The sequence below is a fragment of the Eptesicus fuscus genome, chromosome 25, assembly GCF_027574615.1.
Source record: "Eptesicus fuscus isolate TK198812 chromosome 25, DD_ASM_mEF_20220401, whole genome shotgun sequence".
NCBI lineage: Eukaryota > Metazoa > Chordata > Mammalia > Chiroptera > Vespertilionidae > Eptesicus > Eptesicus fuscus.
Window position 1 is genome coordinate 2,301,556 of NC_072497.1, and position 20,565 is coordinate 2,322,120.

The following is a 20,565-nucleotide window of genomic DNA, read 5'->3' on the forward strand; positions in this document are numbered from 1 at the left end:
AACCCAAATAAAAGTGACCACCAGAGAAAAGGTAATTAGAAAAGAGAAAAGATAGCAAGAATGATACCAAGGAGTTAAAAAAAAAAGAGAGAGAAAAAAAAGGGTTAGAAAACACACAAAACAAACCAAAAGTCACAAACACCCAGAAAAAAAAATAGGGATGGTAGATGCTTAGCTTAAAGAAAATATAGGTAAGGAATTGGATAAATAGGGGGGAGACCACAGTTTAGAACAGAGGATGAAAAGAAGAAATGAGAAGGCAAAAATTAAATTAAATTTTTGAAAAAGGAGATTAGAGGAGACAGCAGAAAGGCCTAAATTAAAGAAATGAACCAAGTTAAAAATTGGGAGAAGAAAAGAGCAAGACAAGCCGAAACCAGTTTGGCTCAGTGGATAGAGCGTCGGTCAAGGGCATGTACATTGGTTGTGGGCACATCCCTAGTAGGGGGTGTGCAGGAGGCAGCTGGTCGATGTTTCTATCTCATCGATGTTTCTAGCTCTCTATCCCTCTCCCTTCCTCTCTGTAAAAAATCAATAAAATATATTTTTGAAAAAAAAAAAACAGAGCAAGACAAGAGAGAAAGAAAATCAAAAGCATAGTGAAGATAAAGAAAAGGGAAGGGGAATGGAGTAGGATCAGGGAAGAGGAAATTAGATATATGAATAAACCAACAGAGACTAGAATAATAACACACCAATGAATCAGATAAAGTAGATTTATTATTTAAAAGGAGGAAAAATGAAATAGAAAACCTAAATCGGGTAAAAGATGAAAAACGGGAATAAGAGAAGTGAGAGAGAGAAAGGTGCAAAAAAGATAAAAGTAAAACCAATCATAAAATTTTAAAATAATTAAAATAAAAAGGTGAAGTGTCATTCCCTTCGGCTGAGTTTTGGTGCCCCATGGCTGCTGGTGTAGGACCCCACTCTTCTGTTCTGTCTGCTAATCCTGGGCTTCCTGTTAGGTACTGAGGGGCTGGCCCCTGTCAGTCACTGTCTTTTGGCTTTTAGCTCCCCGTTTGAAGCTGCAAGAGATACACAGGTCCTCTGCTTGTGTCTGTATGCACAGGCCATGACTATAAGCAGGCAGGGCCAATCTGCCTTCTTTGTCCGCTGGCCGTCAGTCTGAATGACTCAAGCATCTGTTTCTGACAGGGCTTTAGGTGGAGATGGTGCTGATTTTCTTTCAGGGAATAAGATGGGTGTTTTTTCCTCATCCAGAGCTGATCATCCACATGTGCCCCACAATATTACTCTGGCAATATTACTCTGGCCTTGGCTGGTCAGAGATCCTTGTATAGAGACCAATGAAGTTGGCTGGCGACCTGGAGTGTTTTTTTTTTTTTTTTCTTTTTTTATTGCCCTCCCTCCCTCCCTCCCTCCCTCCCTCCCTCCCTCCCTCCCTCCCTCCCTTTCCTTTTCTTTTTTCTTTTCTTTCTTCTTTCTTTCTTTCTTTCTTTCTTTCTTTCTTTCTTTCTTTCTTTCTTTCTTTCTTTCTTTCTTTCTTTCTTTCTTTCTTTCTTTCTTATTTATTTATTTTAACCTGGAGTTTTTATCAGTCTGATTCCCCAAATAGCAGGGGGACCAGACCCTCCTCCAATCCAGTCACTGAGGCCTCTTTGGGGCTATTTAGACCCAGAAGCTTGGCCTCTGCCTTTGCTTCCTCGGTAAAACTCAAAATGCAGGGTTGGCAGGCTGTATATCCTGCCCTGAGCCCACTAAGAGGGGCCAGCTCTTCTTCTGGGGAGAAATGGCCACTTAGGTTTGAAAGCTAAGAATGCCACAGTTCTAGCAAAATATATCCCAAGAAATCAGAAGCACCAATCAGAAAGGATATATGCACCCCTATGTTCATAGCAGCACAATCGTGGTTACAATCGCTATGATGTGGAAACAGCCTAAGTGCCCATCAGCAGATGAGTGCATTAAAAAACTGTGGTTCACTGAAGCCGGTGTGGCTCAGTGGATAGAGCTTCGGCCTGCGGACTGAAAGGTCCCAGGTTCGATTCCGGTCAAGGGCATGTACCTTGGTTGCGGGCACATCCCCAGTAGGGGGTGTGCAGGAGGCAGCTGATCGATGTTTCTAACTCTCTATCCCTCTCTCTTCCTCTCTGTAAAAAAAATCAATAAAATATTTAAAAAAAAAAACAAAAAACACTGTGGTTCATCTACACAATGGAATATTACGCTGCTGTAAAAAAGAAGGAACTCTTATGCCCATTTGCAACAGCATGAATGGACCTGGAGAGCGTTATGCTAAGGGAAATAAGGCCGCCAGAGAAAGACAAATATCATATGACCTCATTCATTTGTGGAATATAATGAACAGCATAAACTGATGTACAAAAATAGAGCCAGCGTCATAGAAGCATTGAACAGACCGTCCCAACTAAGAGGGCAGGCAGGGGAGGGGAAAGGGTAAAAGATCAGCTGGAGGACTTGTATGCTTTCATGTGAGCATAACCAGTGGACATAGACAGTAAGTTGGTGAGGGCATGTGCTGGGGGTAGAAACAGCTGGGGAGAGGTCAATGGCTGTAAGGAGACTCATGTAATAATTTAAAAAAATAAAGAATTAAAAAAAAAAAAGAAGGTCCCAATGCAGGACTCGTGGCCATGTCCCCCCGCCCTGCTTTGCTCGTCAGCCTGTCCTCAGGCACCTCAAGTCTGTGCCTCCCTCCCAGCTCCAAAGCCCCGGGTGCGTGTTTGCAACAGAAAAGCCCTGTGCTCTGGGCTTAGAGAACAAAAGCAAAGACACAACCAAACCACAGCAATGAAACTGCTCGTCTGTCTCTCCCCAGCACCGCGCTGTCTGGGCCCCTTTCCCGGGCAGCCGTTCGGGGCTTTTGCCTTTGGTCCAGCTTCCCCGGCAGCAGCTGCCCTGTGGCTCTGCCATGACCCGGTTGGATGTTACCCGCGTCGTGAAGGGACGCAGCTTTGGAGGAACACAGCTTTCCCCTCACCCTCTTGGCCCCCGGCTGGCTGTCCCTCTCAAGCCCACTTCCCTGTTCTGGCCGTCCTCCAGGGGGCCCCTGCCCTTCCCTGCTGCCAGCTGTCTCCTCGGCTGCATGTGGTTTGTTAATACCATTCGGAGGTTCTTCGACTGAGCGGTACTTCCAGTCTGGCTCAGGACGAGATGCACAAGACCTCTGCCTGTTCGGCCACCATTTATGTCATTTTTATTTTTCATCACTTTCTGATCCTTGCTGTTAAAACCAGCCAGAGTGCCTCCCTACAGCTCGCAAATGCACAGGGCATGCTCCCTGCAGGCTCTGACCTGGAGCCTGCCACCCCTTCCCAGACTTCCTCAGTGAAGACCCCACTGGCCAACGCTGGTTTCTCCTTCCCCCATCGCTGCTGTCACCTGTCACAGGTATCCTGGGCCATTCTCTGCGGACTGTCCTCCACTAGAATGCCAGTTCCCAAGGACAGGGGGCTCTGTATTTGGGGCGTCTGAAACAGGTGGGCTCAACAGTATCCACAGCCTCCGTCTTTATATGTGTCCCTTATGCCCACCCATGGCTGCTGACGCTCCATCCAGCCTCATTCAAGTTCTCATCCCTACAGCCTTCCCTCAGCCCACCCACTCCAGGAACCTGGCCCATGAGCTGGCAAAAACACGGTAACAGGCATTCAACCTCTCTGCCCCTCAACCACACAATCCAGCAGCACAGTATCCCCCAGAATCCAGGAACTATCCCCTCACTTCAGGTCTTGTATGCACAGGAAAAACTTAGGGAGGGGGCACCCCAACCACAGCTCATCCTCCGAATGTGGAATTACATTGAGACCAAGCCTCTCCTTCTGGAAATGCTTGTATTGCGGAATGTTCTCACCACTGAAAATACACAGCACCATTTCCTAGAGAATCCACACTACCTCCAGGACTGGCTGGGTGAGGGGGTGGGGAGAGGAGTGCTTTATTTTTTATAAAATTAAAGTGCAAAATAATCCCTAAAATGGAAAAAGGAGACTTAAACACCAGTGGGATTCAGGGGTGTGAGTGGGTTGGCAGGAGGCAGGACTTTCTAAAGGTGAACTGATTTGGGGGCCCAAAGCATCAGGAGGATTCCCCCAGATACAGAAGTAGGTTCATTTGCAGCAGGCAGGTGCCTGGGAGGTGGGGAGAAGCAGTCTGGATGGAGATAGAAGAGCCCTGGCCAGCACATCTCAGGCAGACACAGAACCCAAATCCCTCCCAGGGCCTTGACTGGGCCTCCTCTCTGCCAAACCCTTGGAAGGAGACAGTGTGCCCAGCTGCAGTGGGAACATCCCAGGCAAAGGCAGGGAAGAGTGAGGAAAGGTGGGCTGTGCAGGCAGAGGCCCCATCTCAGGGCACCAGAGTGAATGTTTGGATTTTTTTGGTAATCCTCATCTGAGGATGTTTTGAGAGAGACTGCAAGAGATGGGGGAGAGGAAGAGAGAGATTGAGAAAGACATCATGTGAAAGAGAAGAAAAAAATTAGATGCTTCCTACATCCCAATATGGGGTGGGATCAAACGTGCAAACTGGAACCACAAAGTCAAGCAGTCTTTCTTTCAAGGCCTTGGGCAGCAACGCACTAGAAGCCAATATTGGTCAGAGTAATTTTCTACCATTATCCTGGCCCTCCTAAAGCACAGAAAGGTTGGGGTTCAAACAATATCTGTAAACTCTATGATGAAAAATCATAATTGCGCTTGACAATCATCCCTGGAAGTGAAAATAACCAAAAAATTAAGGTATTAAGGAAAAAAAACATTTAATAAAAAATCATAAACCAGAACAGAGGACAGTAAGAAATTTGCAGGCTGATAAATTACAAACTAAAAAAAATTCATAAAAGCATAATGTGAGATTCACAATGTCCCTGAAAGTGGTAGCACTCATTAGCTGAGGATGGGTGCTCTGGACAAACCCTGAGTCAGTTGCATTCCCTAGTCAGAGAGAAAGGAATGAAGATACTGTCAAGAGCTGGAATAATCATAATGTTCTCAAGCACAAGTGAAAACATAGAATTCATTTCCCCTGAGCACGTAGGGGTTGGGACTGACACACGATCTTCAGATGATCCAGGTGGTAGAAGTGAAATCTCTTCAGCCACAAATGTATAAGGTAGTAGATCTGGACATGTCCTTCAAGCCTCACTTGTACTGGAAACACATGAGGAATATAGTACAGTGTATGTTCCACTTAAAAGTTTTAAATTCAGAAAGATAGGTCCCAAACAGTAGTCTTCAGTGTTGTTATTCTAAGTGAATAAAAGAAACCATTCCCTGCACATTTAATACTTCTCTCCAGTGTGAACTCTCAGATGTTTAATGAGACTACATTTTTGGCGAAAAGACTTCCCACATTCAGTACACTCATATGGCTTCTCTCCACTGTGAACTTTCAGATGTGTAGTAAGAGTAGATTTTTGGCTAAAAGACTTCCCACATTCAGTACACTCATATGGCTTCTCTCCAGAGTGGGCTTTCAGATGTTTAAAAAGGTTAGGTTTTTGTCTAAAAGACTTCCCACATTCAGTGCACTCATATGGCTTCTCTCCAGTGTGAACTCTCTGGTGTTCAATGAATGTACTTCTTTCTCTGAAGGATTTCCCACATTCCGTACACTCATATGGCTTCTCTCCAGTGTGAACTTTCAGATGTGTAATAAGAGTAGATTTTTGGCTAAAAGACTTTCCACATTCAGTACATTCATATGGCTTCTCCCCCGTGTGAACTGTCTGGTGTTTAATTAGGTTAGATTTTTGGCTGAAATGCTTCCCACATTCAGTGCACTCATATGGCTTCTCTCCAGTGTGGACTTTCAGATGTTTAATAAGGTTAGGTTTTTGGCTAAAAGACTTCCCACATTCAGTACACTCATATGGCTTCTCTCCAGTGTGGACTTTCAGATGTTTAATAAGGTTAGGTTTTCGGCTAAAAGACTTCCCACATTCAGTACACTCAAATGGCTTCTCTCCAGTGTGAACTCTCTGGTGTTCAATGAATGTACATCTTTCACTGAAGGACTTCCCACATTCAGTACACTCATATGGCTTCTCTCCAGTGTGAACTCTGAGGTGTACAGTGAGGTGAGCTCTTAGACGGAAGGAAACCCCACATATACTACATTTATATGGCTTCTCTCCACTGTGAAGTTTCAGATGCATAATAAAGTTAGATTTTTGGCTAAAAGACTTATCACATTCAGTACACTCATATGGCTTCTCTCCAGTGTGAACTCTCTGGTGTTCAATGAATGCACTTCTTTCACTGAAAGACTTCCCACATTCAGTACACTCATATGGCTTCTCTCCAGTGTGAACTTTCAGATGAGTAATAAGAGTAGATTTTTTGCTAAAAGACTTACCACATTCAGTACACTCACATGGCTTCTCCCCAGTGTGAACTGTCTGGTGTTTAATTAGGTTAGATTTTTGGCTGAAGGACTTCCCACATTCAGTACACTCATATGGCTTCTCTCCAGTGTGGACTTTCAGATGTTTATTAAGGTTAGGTTTTTGGCTAAAAGACTTCCCACATTCAGTACACTCATATGGCTTCTCTCCAGTGTGGACTTTCAGATGTTTAATAAGGTTAGGTTTTCGGCTAAAAGACTTCCCACATTCAGTACACTCATATGGCATCTCTCCAGTGTGAAATCTCTGGTGTTCAATGAATGTACTTCTTTCACTGTAAGACTTCCCGAATTCAGTACACTCACATGGCTTCTCTCCAGTGTGAACTCTGAGGTGTACATTGAGGTGGGCTCTTAGATGGAAGGAAACCCCACATTCACTACACTCATACATCTCTTCTCCAGGGTGAACTCTCTTATGTCCAATGAGGTTAGAGATTCGTCTAAACACTTTCCTACATTTCTTACACTCATAAATCACTTCTCCAGAAAATTCACCCTGACATTGAACAACTTTCAGGATGTGGCTGGCAGCATTTTCACAGTCACCCCACTGGTGATGACTTTTTCCATCAAGAAATTCCTGTGAAATCTCCCTGCCACAGTGTAGCTCCTCGGTGTTGAGAGAGGCCTGGTGCTGGGGAAGCTCTGAGTTGTATCGCAAGTCTTCCCCAACCTCCCTGCGGGTTGAAGGCAACATCGATAAGTAGAAGCTGCATCTGCTCACATAGGATGCCCTGTCCATAGCTTGTGTCCAGGGCTCCGCTCCACATTCATTCCTCTGTTGCTGGTGAGGGTTTGCACTCAAACAGACGTCTCCAACACATATATCACTACAGAAGGCTTTCTGCTCAAAGCATGCTGAATGTGACTCAGTCAGGTGCAAAATATCTTTTAACACAGAGAAACACCACTTACACAGAAGGGTCTTCTGGGTGGCTGGAGCTGTCTTAGAAGCCCTGTCCTGTGACTCTCCTTGTATAGATACACTCTCATCAGAACAGGCCACCTCATCATCCATTTTATGCCAACAACCTGAAAAGTGAGAAAGGGTGAGGAAATGAATGTTGAATGTGGTGACAGTGGGAAGTCCCATTGCAAAAGTGTGTTATACATCACACGTTGGTTCCATGAAAATATCTGAAAATAAGAGATGTGCAGGAAGGATGAATAAGAGGCTGTTGTGACTTTTTGGGCTAATGAAGATCCCAACACAGGGAGGCCTCACCAGAAATATGACATAAACAAGGCAAGCACCACATGGATTAGAATATGAATCTCCAGCTCATCCTTCAACTACCAGCATTCAGCATGGCTTATCTGCTGGGGACCGGGCGAGCTGTGCAAGAGGTTGGTTCCATCTTACTCCAAGTAGAATTCAATAAAGGAGTAGCTGGTTTTGAAGACTACTTAGCACGTATGTAACACATGTGCAAGTCAATGTTGCAGAATACTGCATAGGCACCAGTGCAGAGGAACAGGTGAAAAGGTGAGCCGTCAGCACTGGCCCAGAGAAACACAGCTTGCTATAGTATTCAGGGAAGAAAATATTAGAAACATATGAATGAGGGTCTTACAAAAACAGCACATGGTTCATGTAGGTACAGACCATAACACGGCACAGGCTGCCACAAAGAACCCTTACCTAGAGGAAGAGGGCAGAAGTTGAAGCCATGCATGAGGACACTGTCAGCCTCCCATGGAAAGAAAGTGAAAGCTGGGACCCATTAAGCTCACTGCAAGACGCCTGACTCCCTGACACTTCCTGTACTTTTTGAGGTTATGGTTGTTAGGGTTTTTGGTGGAGTCCTTTGCTCAGGGCTCCCCATCCAGCTCATCCCTGGCAGCCACAGCACTTTTGACAGGACAGTGGGGGACATTAGCAGACACCATGTCCTGGCTGTGGGAGAGAGAAAGCTACAGCTGAGCCATAAAGGAAGAGAGGTCTTCAGCTCAGGACACTGGGAGAATGTGAAGGTCTTACCTACAGATGACACAAGTGCGAACACTTCCAGCATCACATCGCAGTACAGACGTCTCTGAGCCTCATCAAGGAGCCCCCACTCCTCCTGAGAGAAGGCAATGGCCACGTCCTCAAAATCCATATCCTGTCATAATGGAGACAGTACAACCATGATCAGTCACTCCTAACATTATAAGTCTATCCTACTACCCACTCTCCACACACATCTGCTCTTTCCACTCTACACATCAGAGAAAATACCAGCCCTTCATTCCATGAAACCCACTGTCTTCTTATTTTCTTGGTGAAATTTTTCTTCCCACAACAATTAAGGCAGTTGAGCAGATAGAAGATACCTGAGCTGTAGAACTCCCATGAATGAACAATGCCTCTTATCAATACAGTGGGTGTCAATATATAGGTTAGAGAGATATGTTGGCCATAAAGAGAGTGTGAGTGATCTGATACTGTTTTCTCAGGAAATAGCATGGTAGTCCCTCAGATTGTTGCAATAAGACACCAAAAACATGGCATCACACTTCACCCTCTTGACCCCAATCCCAATGTGCTGAGGCCATTGCTTTGTACTACCCGCTGCACATAGTTCCTTGAACAACACTTCTCTCACAGAGCTTCATTCCTGGAGGTACAACTTCAAATGAAATGCAAATATGCCGTAGTGTGGATACATTATTTCCTAATCAACTTCTTTTCCAAAATTATAGTTCACCACCTCCATAATCTATTGCTCTCTTACTCTTCTTCCTTATCCGGGCCAGTGGAGGTTTACAAGCCTGGTTAACACTGATTAACGCTATCTCATTCCTTTCAACCAGTGCGTCACAACCAACAACAAAAGACAGGTGGTTAGTTAAATAGCACCTAAGCTCTTAACCTAGAATGTAGCACCCAAACTCCTCTCTTTACAGGCAATTACCCTAAAGTTCACCTCATTGTTACATCCAGGGACCACCAGAAACAGACTCTTCCTTCATTCACTCTATGTCAATGCCATGGTGCTGTGACCATGAATTCACCTTCCCTCTCCGAGTGCACATCACTCTTTCTACCACACCTCTCTCACACCTGCACTGCCACAGGCCCAGCCCCCATACTCATCTTCAGGCCTTTTACTTATTACTCAGCATGTGTGGTCAGAGGATGGTTGCCATATTGAATCAGGATCAAGCACTACCCACACTCTGATAGTCCACACTCATAGAGGAAGCCTGGAGTCCTGCTATGTAGGCCTCTCTCCATGACTGTTGTTTTCTTTCAACCTCAACTATTGAGAACAACAATCAGGGGAGGAACCAAGATGGCGGCAAAGTTAAACAACTAAACTGTCGCGACGCACAACAATTTCAAAACTACAACTAAAAGACAAAACGTCTACCACCCAGAACCACGGGAAAGCTGGCTGAATGGTAGATTTACAACTAAGAAGGAAAAAGAGAGGAGAACAAACGCGGAAAAGCTGAGGTACGGAGGCGCGCAAATCAGGCAGGTGGCGGGCAACTGGGAGCGCAGCTTTTCTTCAACCCGAAGGGAGACAAGCTCCCACTCACTCTGAAATCCAGTTCCTGGGGACATTCGGGGGACCCAGACACCTACGGGGAGAAGCTGGACTCTCGGCCATCGGGTCGGAAAGTGAGAGTGACTTTTTTGTAGAGGTGCGCCCAGCAATCAGTGTTTACTGTGCTGGAGGGCGGGACGCGGGGACTTGGAAACTTGGAAAGGCAGAGACGCCTGACGGCAGCCATTGCCGTTTGCCACGCCCTAGCCTAGTGACGCCAAGACCCCGTCCCACACATTCTTCAAACCCACCCAGGCTCCACACAGCGGCTTTTGCATATAAATGGCCTGCCTGTTGCAGCTTAACCAAATTAACTGCAGCTCCAGTCAGACTGCTCCAAAACCACCCAAGCAAAGGAGGAGAAAACTGTAGCTCTTACTGTAGCTCCTGCTAGGTGGCCTCAGACAGTAGCTGGCCTGCACCCCATTGGAGATCCAGAAACTAGGGCATCTAGTGGTCATGTGAAACGACACCAGATTTCAACCACTCGCATAAGGGACACATTCAAGAGGCAGACTCAGTGAGCGCCAAAGCCCTACTGCAGTGATGGGCAACCTTTTGAGCTTGGTGTGTCAAACTTCACCAAAAAACTGAGCATAACTCGGGTAGTGTGTCACTTTGAGGAAAAAACATTATTTTGCAAATGTTTCATCCTCAGGAGCAGCAAATGTTTCATCCTCGGCATGCGGCCGCCTCAGCGGCCGAGTGTCATCAGAAATAGCTACGCGTGTCAGTGCTGACACGCGTGTCATAGGTTCGCCATCACTGCCCTACTGGAACGAGTCCCGCCCCATAAACGTGTCTCCAGCACAGCAATTCTCCTGTTATAGACACAGCGGGTCCTCACAGCCAATTGGCCTGGAGGTCAATTCCTCCCAGTGACGCCAAAAACAATCAAGACTTAACTACAAAAAAAAAAAAAAAAAGAAGAAGACTTAACTACAACAAGGCTGTTCACACAGTCTAAAAAGGGGTGCACCAAGAGCGTCCACCTCAGGTAACTGGGAGGCTGACCCGTTGAACCAATAGGACACCTACTACACAAAGCTTCCCGACCAACTCAGGGAAGCAGCGAAAATGAGGAGGCAAGGAAACAGAGCCCAAATAAAAGAAATGGAGGAGAACAAGCGACTGGACATAGAGTTCAAAACCACGGTTATAATGTTTTTCAAGAATTTCATGGAAAAAGCCGATAAATTTAATGAGACCCTCGAGGATATGAAAAAGGACCAACTAGAAATGAAACATACACTGACTGAAATAAAAAATATTATACAGAGACCCAACAGCAGACTAGAGGAACGCAAGGATCAAGTCAAAGATTTGGAATACAAAGAGGCAAAGGACACGCCTCCAGAAAAGCAAGAAGAGAATTCAGAAAGTAGAAGATAGTGTAAGAAGCCTCTGGGACAACTTCAAGCGAACCAACATCAGAATTGTGGGGGTGCCAGAAGAAGAGAGAGAGCAAGATGCTGAAAACCTATTTGAAGAAGTAATGAGAGAAAACTCGCCCCACCTGGTGAAAGAAATAGACTTACAAGTCCAGGAAGCACACAGAACCCCAAACAAAAGGAATCCAAAGAGGACCAAACCAAGACACATCATAATTAAAATGCCAAGAGCAAAAGACAAAGAGAGAATGTTACAAGCAGCAAGAGAAAAACAGTTAGTTACCTACAAGGGAGCACACATACGATTATCAGCTGATTTCTCAACAGAAACTATGCAGGCCAGATGGGAGTGGCAAGAAATATTCAAAGTGATGAATAGCAAGAACCTACAACCAAGACTACTCTACCCAGCAAAGTTATCATTCAGAATTGAAGGGCCAATAAAGAGCTTCACAGATAAGAAAAAGCTAAAGGAGTTCATCACCACCAAACCAGTATTATATGAAATGCTGAAAGGTATTCTTTAAAAAGAGGAAAAATAAGAAAAAAAGTAAAGATAAAAATTATGAACAACAAATACATACCTATCAACAAGTGAATCTAAAAGTCAAGTGAATTAAAAATCTGAAGAACAGAATAAACTGGTGAACATAATAGAATCAGGGGCATAGAATCGGAGTGGACTGATAATTCTCAGGGGGAAAGGGATGTCTGTGTGGGGGGTACGAGAAGAGACTGGACAAAATCATACACCTATGGATAAGGACAGCAAGGGGGAGGTTAGGGCAGAAGGGAGGGTGGGAACCGGGTGGAGGGGAGATATGGGGGGGGGAGGAGAAACAATTATAATAATCTGAACAATAAAGATTTATTAAATTTAAAAAATAATAATAAGAGACAAAAAAAAAAGAACAACCATCAGATCTCAGATATCCACAGCCCACCTCCTGTGATGCTGCACTTGATGTCCCTTCACTAGTCACAGCCAACGTCCCTCACTTAACCTTCACTCAAGTCCCAGCCCCGATGGCCCTCTGCACCAGGCCCAGTGAGTCTCATAGATGACCACTCACCCCTCCTAGCTAATCCACAAGACTGACTGCAACTCCGCACATCACTATTCATCACTCTTGGCCACACCAAGAGTCACAAGAAAATCCTGGTGAGAGTTTAGAAAAGTTGGTATGTACCAGCCTCAGTCTCATCTTGTTTGAATTACTCTTTGGCCTCCAATTAATCTCAGGTCCACTCACCTTTTAAAGGCTTTGGCCACTGCTAAGCGATTATCTCTCCCCCCAACACTCTACAGGACAACTTCTGTCCCTAAGCTGTGTTGTGACACCCCCTTCTCACAAACAGTGGCCCCAGGAAGAAAGCCATTCCTCAGGCTCACACTGTCCCTTCTGAACGACTACTACCATTAACAACCTGACCACGATTCCCTGTATTAAAGTGATACACTGTCCTAGATGATGTGTCTCATTTGGTTGAGCACAGACCCATGCACTGGTGTGAGGTCACATGCCTGGGTTGTGGGCTGGATCCAGAGTAGAGATTGTGCAGGTGGCAACCAATTCCTATTTTTCTCATCCCTGTTGCTCTGTCTCTCTCACCTCCCCCCACCCCATCCTTTCCACATCTAAAATCAATAAAAATGTAGATGTACTTTAAAAAACATACCTGCAGGTTCCTGAGTCGGCTCCCTCTTTACGCCAAGCCTTTGCACATTCTGGAACCTGTGTCTGGAGGACCTCGCACTCACTACACTGGTCGCCAAAAACAAGGTCCACTCCATGAAGCCTCCTCCTGGCCTTTGGAGTCTGGGCTCATTGTCTGTTCAAAGTCCCCAGGTCCCCGGGATACAAGAGCGGCTGACAGTCCCAGGACTCTACTATCTCAGAGGCCACAAGTGAGTGAGGCCCTGAAATAAGCTCCACAAACCTGTACACCTGATCGATTCTGCATTTGCAGGAATTTGTGGAAAGATAATGGTCTGTTGGGAGCCTGGCAACCACCAGGCTCTCTGGGCTCAGGCTGCTCAGTGCCCTTGCCCAGCCCGGAGGCCAGGTGCCCTCCAGATGCCTGTGCGATCTCGGGGCTCAGTCCTCAGTGCTCACTCCTGCCAGTTCCCTTGTCATTTACAGGACTTCCCCTTCCTGTCCACAATGCTGTCCTCTGTCTTCTAGTCTGTTCTTCCTCACAGCAATGTCAGGGAAAGTTAGAATCCTGCCTCAGAAAATGTCCCTCTTTTTTTCACAACCATGTATGGTCCCAGCGTTCTGAGAATGAAAGTAAAACTCCTCACACAAAACCACACCTCATCTCTTTGTTGCCTTTACACCCACAACAGGCCCGGGTTTCCGAGTCCTCCCAGCTCAGTCCCACCATCACGTCCTCACAAGGTGGCATTGCAGCCTTCCACCCTCTTCCCCCATCACCCACGTGTCACCCACCAGGGACTCACCATTCCGGACGCTGGGACCTGGGCGGCAGGACCTGAGCGGCGCCGGCCCCCAGGCTGGAGGGTTCAGGGGGGTCGGGCTGCGGGAACGCTGTGAGCAGAGAGGCGTCCGGGAGGCACGGGGACCCCGATCTCGGTCTGTTGGGGCTCCAGGGGCCTCAGACACACCCTGCACCGCAGGCAGCGGCCTCCCAGGCCGCCTCCTACTCACCACCAGCGCCCTGAAGCCTGTGACTCTGTAAACAACAGACCTAAAATTTTTAAATGGCCACCGCGAGGAGGAAGGCGGAAGTCCCGCCCTAACCGGATGCGCATACACCAAAATGCCCTTTGGCTCCGCCCACACTGGTGCAGTGCTTTCTGGGTAATGTAGTTTTCTCAGTGCCCGAGCGGGGCTAGAAACCCAGCCATGGAGTTAGGTGAATTAAAGTGTTAGAACAGCTCTGCCTCAGGTTCCCCTAAGGTATGTGAGGTCTTGGCTTCATGCAGAAAAGATTTCACACGATGAGTTCAGAAAAGATTTTGAGGGTACACTTATTAAAGCTGGGGGTGATGAAAGGAAGTATGTTTCTAAGATGCTGAACTATCTGCCTAGTGTTTAAATCATTAATTCATTTTAAAAATTGGCAACATTTGCCCTAGCCGGCTTGGCTCAGTGGCTAGAGCGTCAGCATGCGGACCAAAGGGACCCAGGTTCGATTCCAGCCGAGGGCACATGCCTGGGTTGCAGGCTTGATCCCCAGTGGGGTTGGGGGGGGGGGTGCAGGAGGCAGCCATTCAATGATTCTCTCTCATCATTGATGTTTCTGTAGCTCTCTCCTTCTCCCTTCCTCTCTGATTTCAATAAAGAAATATATATATTTTTTTAAATTGGCAAAATTTTCTGACCAGACTTTTCAACCAAAGAGATAAAGGCGGTGTAAATCAATGCATCAAGAAATGCTCACCATAAAAATGTCTTAGGGGAATGGATTTTAAACAAAACAAGTTAACACTATACTGATTTTCAGGCCTGCAATTTTAAAATATTAAATATTGCATGAGCTCACAGGTATAAAGAAAAACTAGAATTTTCATCATTGTGGGTGTCTGGAAAGGCAAAGGGAATAACCATTTTAGTTAAAAGTTCTGCATGTCTTAAAAAGTAAAACCCTCACACTACAAAAGTTAGATAAGTAAAACATACATTTACATAAAGAACTGAACCCAATATTCCCTGAAAATTTATTTCTAATACCCCAAACCTGGAAATAACAAAAACCATAGTCAGATCAATAGACAAAGTGGGTATTGAGAGAACACAGTACTACTCAGCAATAAAAAATAATAAACTTTTCACATAAGAATGAGTGTTCAATCACAAAATAACTGTGTAGCATGAAAGAGTTCAATATTTGTTAAGGTTCACACAAATTATAGTGTTTATAATATTATGAAAAATATAAACTAATCTTTTCACAAAAGGAAAATGAGTGACTGTATTTAGAGCTGGGAAGGCAGAAAGAGAGATTACAAAAGGGCAGGAGGTAAATTTAGGGTGTACTAAAGTAGGTTTAGAGTTGTTGGTATGGAAATTAATACAATAGTTAGTAAATAATAACACCAAGAATAATCTCTTCCCTGGCCATTGCACGTCAGTTGGTTGGGCAACATCGCTTGCCCTGAAAGCTCACTGGTTCCAGTCCTGGTCAGGGCACACGCCTACCTGGATGCTTTAATCTCTTAAAGGAAACATTAAGAATTAAGATGCTGCCGTGCTCAGGGGCTCAGTGTGTTGGAGCATCCTCCCGTAAAGCGTACCCCCAAAAATTGATGGCTTGTTTGATTCATGCTAAGGGAACTTAACTAACTAGTTTGTAAATTAAATTCTTGTTCACAAAGACAAGGAGGAGGCAATTGATCCATGTTTCCTTTTTCATCGATGCTTCTTTTTTTCTTTTCTTTCTCTGTCTCTCTCTGTCTCTCTCTCTCTCCCTCAAATTAATAAACAATTCCCTGGGACAGAATTTTAAAAAATAAGCTGTTTATGTTTCAAGTACAAATGGTTAAATCTAAACCTCTATCTCTAGAACAGTTGTCAGAATCATCTGAACTCAGTGCAAGTCTGTCTCCTTTCATATATCACGGATTTCTGAAAAGAAAAACAACAACAAAAACACACACACACTATTAGTGTCATAGTCATGATCCCCACCTTGTTTTTATTTAAGCCCTTAAATCTGATGGTTTCTGATTAAAGCTATCTCTTTATGTTTTTAACTTCGGTTAGTCTTTGAGTGATAAAGATTAACTTTCCCACGGGAGAAGCTGTTACTGAGGGATTCCAACATAACGTTAGACACAGAAGTGAGCAGAGCCCATGGTGAACTAGAAACTGTGCTTTCCCCAGTGAAACCCATGTTTTAATGTCTATAAATACGGCCAGTGACACAGGAGGCAGGAGGTCGCCAACTTGCAGTCTGTCTTAAAGCAGAGAATCCTCCGGGGATCACATGGAGGCTGGTGCTGGGATTGGAAAGATGACTTCCTGAGACAGATGGATTGTAAGTGCCTCAGGCTCCTCAGGATCTCACACAGGATTCCATCTATTGCATATCCTGCCCATTGCTGTGTCCTCCAGCCAGTTTTGTGAAATTCTGTGGAAGCTGACCATCATCACTGTCTCCTTGTACATTTCTGTGTTTGTCCTTTTCCTCTGGAGAGCTATCCTTGTGGTGAGTAAACTAAAGCACCTTCCAGATGCACTTTTACTCCTAAATCAGCAAACGTGTTTAAGCCCGTGGATTCTTCGTGTGCATTCAGGGCTGTGAATTTCCCGCTGGCAATGATTTTTCTGAAGGGGCTGCCCATCAGCCCTTCTGAAGGCAGCCTGGGCAGGAGGCAAACTGTGAGGCCTCCTGAGGGGAAGGTCAAGTCCTGCCACAGCGCCCACATGTCAGCCAGGACCCCCCTTCTAATTTCAGTTGTGCAAAGCAGCCACAGTGACCTCCCTCCATCTCCCAAATGGGGGGAGGCATGCTCCCAGCAGGCCTTCCAACTGGACTCTGCACCCCTTCCTGGATGTTCTCATGGAGGCCCCCACTGACCACCACTGGCTTCACCTTAGGGCGTCATTGTCTGGGGACTCTGATCAGGGCCGGCGGGACTCGGTTTCAGGCATGTATGAAAACATCAAAAGGGTGTGCTGTGTTTTTAAATGTTCATGTTATGTCAATTCTACTTCAATCAAACTTTAAGAAAGGTTTAAACTTGATGCATCCCAGTAATTTTACTGTTTTGTTATGAAAGCTCTTGAGCAAATTTGGTGCTGCTGTATCGGCATGTTGGAAATAAAATGTAATGATGTGCTACTGAAATATCTTATCATGTCCATGTTCAGTGCCATCATCTTGCCAGTTTGGACCTCATGACGATGAGAGTATTTACACCAGGGATATTAACAAAGATGACAAGTGTAGACTCATGGAATGCATTGTTGAATGCTCAGACTTATTAACTTTTGTGGAGAATGTTAACAATGCAGATGAAATCTTTAAGTGTATGGTACGAGTGCATTTAAATTCTACATGGGTTAAAAATTGAGAAAGGACTTCTGTTCCAATATTTAAAACTCTGGTTCCATATAGCAAAGAAGTCATTGCAGTCACTGAGAAATGAGTGAACTTCAAACATGTCTTACATTGCACACCGTTCTGCTATTGGTTAAATTAATAAATTTATTTCATTTTCAAAAATTCTTTATTGTTGAAAGCATCTCATATCTTCCTTTTCTCCTCTCCAGCCCACCCCCACCCTCCAGCCCAGGCCTTTACTCCCCTATTGTCTGTGATCAATGGTTGTGCTTATATGCATACAAATTCATTGGTTGACCTCCTATTCCTCCAACCCACCAGCCACCCTCTCCTACCTTCACTCTGAGGTTTGAAGGTCTGTTTGATGCTTCTATGTCTCCTGATTTTTTTTATTCACCAGTTTATGTTGTTCATTACATTCCACACATGAGTGAGATCATGTGATACTTATCTGTCTCTGACTGGCTTATGTTTTCCTAGCATAATGCTCTCAAGGTAATATATTCATTTAAAAATTGGTAAAAAGATACTGAGCAGACATTTTAACAAATGTGATAAAGGTAGTGTAAATAAATGTATGAAAAATTTCTCACCATAAAAAAATCTTAAGTAAATAGAATTAAAAAGAAAGGGAGTTAATACTATACTCATTTATGGTGTTAGTATTTACAAAGATTAACCCTTGGATGTGCTGGCAAGGTTGCAGAAAAAGTGGGATTTTTATTACTGTGGGTGGGTGGGAGCGCAAAGAGAATGACCATTTTAGATCACAGTTCCACATGTCTTACAATGTCACACATTCACCTACACAACAACATTGTGATCAGTAAAACATATATCTACATAGAGAAGTGAACGCAAATATTCCCAGCAGATTTATTTAAAATATCCGAACCCTGCAAATGACCAAAATCATAAACAGATCAATAGTTAAAGTGGTAATTCACAGATCACAATACTACTCAGCAATAAAAATTAACTATTCACCTAAGCGTTTGTATTGAATCTCAAAATACCTGTGCAGCATGGAGGAAACCAATATTTCTTTTCTTTTCTTTTTTAAATATATTTTTATTGATTTTTTACAGAGAGGAAGGGCGAGGTATAGAGAGTTAGAAACATCCATGAGAGAGAAACATCGATCAGCTGCCTCCTGCACATCCCCCACTGGGAATGCGCCTGCAACCAAGGTACATGCCCTTGACTGGAATCGAACCCGGGACCCTTCAGTCCGCAGGCAGACGCTCTATCCACTGAGCCAAACCGGTTAGGGCGAAACCAATATTTGTTAAAGAGCACACACATTCTAGTGCCTATAAAATTTTAAAAAATATGAACTAATGTGTTGTAATGGAAGGAAAATCAATGCCTGCAAGGAGGACTGGGGAAGGGTGGGGGGAACATACACACACACACACACACAGAGAGAGAGAGAGAGAGAGAGAGAGAGAGAGAGAGAGAGATTATGAAAGGGCAGGAGGTAAATACAGGGTGTGCCAAAAGAAGGTTTAGAGTTGATGGTACAGAAATTAACATAATAGTTAACAAATAATAATACAAAAATTTACTCTGCCCTGGACAGTGTCACTTAGTCGGTTGGGCCTCATCTCCCACATGTGAAGGTCACTAGAACAGGTCAGGGCACATGCCCTTCTCACACCTCCGTAGGGGAGAGTAGGAGGCACCAGATTAATACATTTCTCTAATATAGACGTTTCTTTCTCTCCCTCTCCTTCCATTGGAGCTAAAAAGAATCAATAAAAGTAACGTTTAAAATACTTTTTAAAAAGTATAAACTCTGGGTTTTGGGGGCTCAAAATTGTACATTTATTTCTGCTCCACTGTGTGTATTGGAGACGGATAAGTCTGTTTCATGTGTGATGGTTTCACAGATGTATATGTACATCAACGCTCACCAAATAGTGCACATTAGAAAGCGCAGTTTGTTGCATGTCAGTTCTCCAATCCTGGTAGGAAAAGCCTTGCCTCATTGGCAGCAAATCTTGGCAAGCTGTGCAGGCTACTGCCATCAGAAACAACAGGAGTGCTGACTGGTTACAAAAGACACAACCTGGGATTGATTAGAGGGTTATCCTTCCTCTACCGTTGAGTTCTTGCCTGTTGAGCATCAACCTTGAGGTGAACACCCTAGAGGGGCCAGTACAATCCACAAAACCATTGGGTTATATTCTCTGCCAATGTATAGCAGGATGTTCTCATAACTGAAACCACAGCACCATTTCCTGGAGAATCCATGCTACCTCTGGGACTGGCTTTGTGTGTGTGGGTGGGGGGAGGGATGAAGAGACAGACTTATTTTTAATAAAATCAAAGTGGAAAATTACCCCCAAAATGCAAACACAGAGAATCACACAATACCAGAACTTCAGGGGTGTGAGTGTGCTGGCCAGAGGCAGGACTTGGCCAAGGTGAACTGGGTGGTGGGCCCAAAGCATCATGGGGCTTCTCCCAGATACAGAAGCAGGTGAAGTTGCAGTGGGCCAGGTGCCTGGGGGATGGGGAGGAGCAGGCTGGAGAGACCTCTGGATGGAGACAGAAGAGCCCTGGCCAGCTCCTCTCAGGCAGACACAGAACCCCAGTCCCTCCCTGTGGGAGACCGTGAGAGGCAATCAGGTAAACAATCCAATAACCTTGTTTTCCCCGCTTTGCTGGGGCCTTTGCTTCCAAGAGTTGCAATAGGTTCTCAATAACAGGAAACAAGGATAGGGAAATTGACGGGGAGAGAAGTTTAAAGTGTATTTAGGATTCTGCTAAGGCGGAAAAAACATCCTGCCCGGGCTCTGACCTTTATGTTTGCACAAGCTGTTTTTGCCTATAAAAGGGGCTGAGAAATAAACTCGGCGCGGCAGTCTTGAACCGTCCGTCCTCCCGGCAACTACAGTGTCTGTGTTCTTTAATCCTCACCCCCCTTTTCAGGTACCGTTCAACTACAGTGCTGGCAGGCTCCGGCAGGTGGCGCCCGGAACAGGGACCTGAAAACAGGGGATTCGGTGAAGGAGCACCGTGGTAATAAGGCAAGAGAACGTTCGCAGAGGTAGTGGGACGCGGTGACAGAGCAGACGGCGGGAGAAGCTAGTGAAAATGGGACAAACTAGCAGAGGGAACTGTGTGTTTAGAAACTTGGGAACAAGCAGGAAAGAGAAGGATGCTAAAATGCGGTGAGGCCAGGAAAATAGTTAAATAAAAAGAATAAA

General features: G+C 44.9%; 1 protein-coding gene across 3 annotated transcripts; it reads right to left on the minus strand.

The window, feature by feature from the left end:
• Positions 1 to 4,724: 4,724 nt before the first annotated feature.
• Positions 4,725 to 14,041, minus strand: LOC114229602 (gastrula zinc finger protein XlCGF57.1-like). 3 transcript variants are annotated; one of them, XR_008555423.1, is made up of 3 exons: positions 8,372 to 8,485; positions 7,306 to 7,422; positions 4,725 to 5,132 (listed from the first exon to the last, which is right to left on the minus strand). XR_008555423.1 is itself a non-coding variant. In XM_054713348.1 (3 exons), the coding sequence occupies exon 3, from the start codon at positions 6,779 to 6,781 to the stop codon at positions 5,264 to 5,266; it is 1,518 nt and encodes a 505-aa protein (XP_054569323.1). In that variant the 5' UTR covers positions 6,782 to 7,067; positions 7,306 to 7,422; positions 13,782 to 14,041; the 3' UTR covers positions 4,725 to 5,263. The 3 variants fall into 3 exon arrangements, 1 of the variants encoding a protein (XP_054569323.1); XR_008555424.1 differs by having other exon boundaries at positions 4,725 to 5,230; XM_054713348.1 differs by lacking the exon at positions 8,372 to 8,485 and adding an exon at positions 13,782 to 14,041 and having other exon boundaries at positions 4,725 to 7,067.
• Positions 14,042 to 20,565: the final 6,524 nt, after the last annotated feature.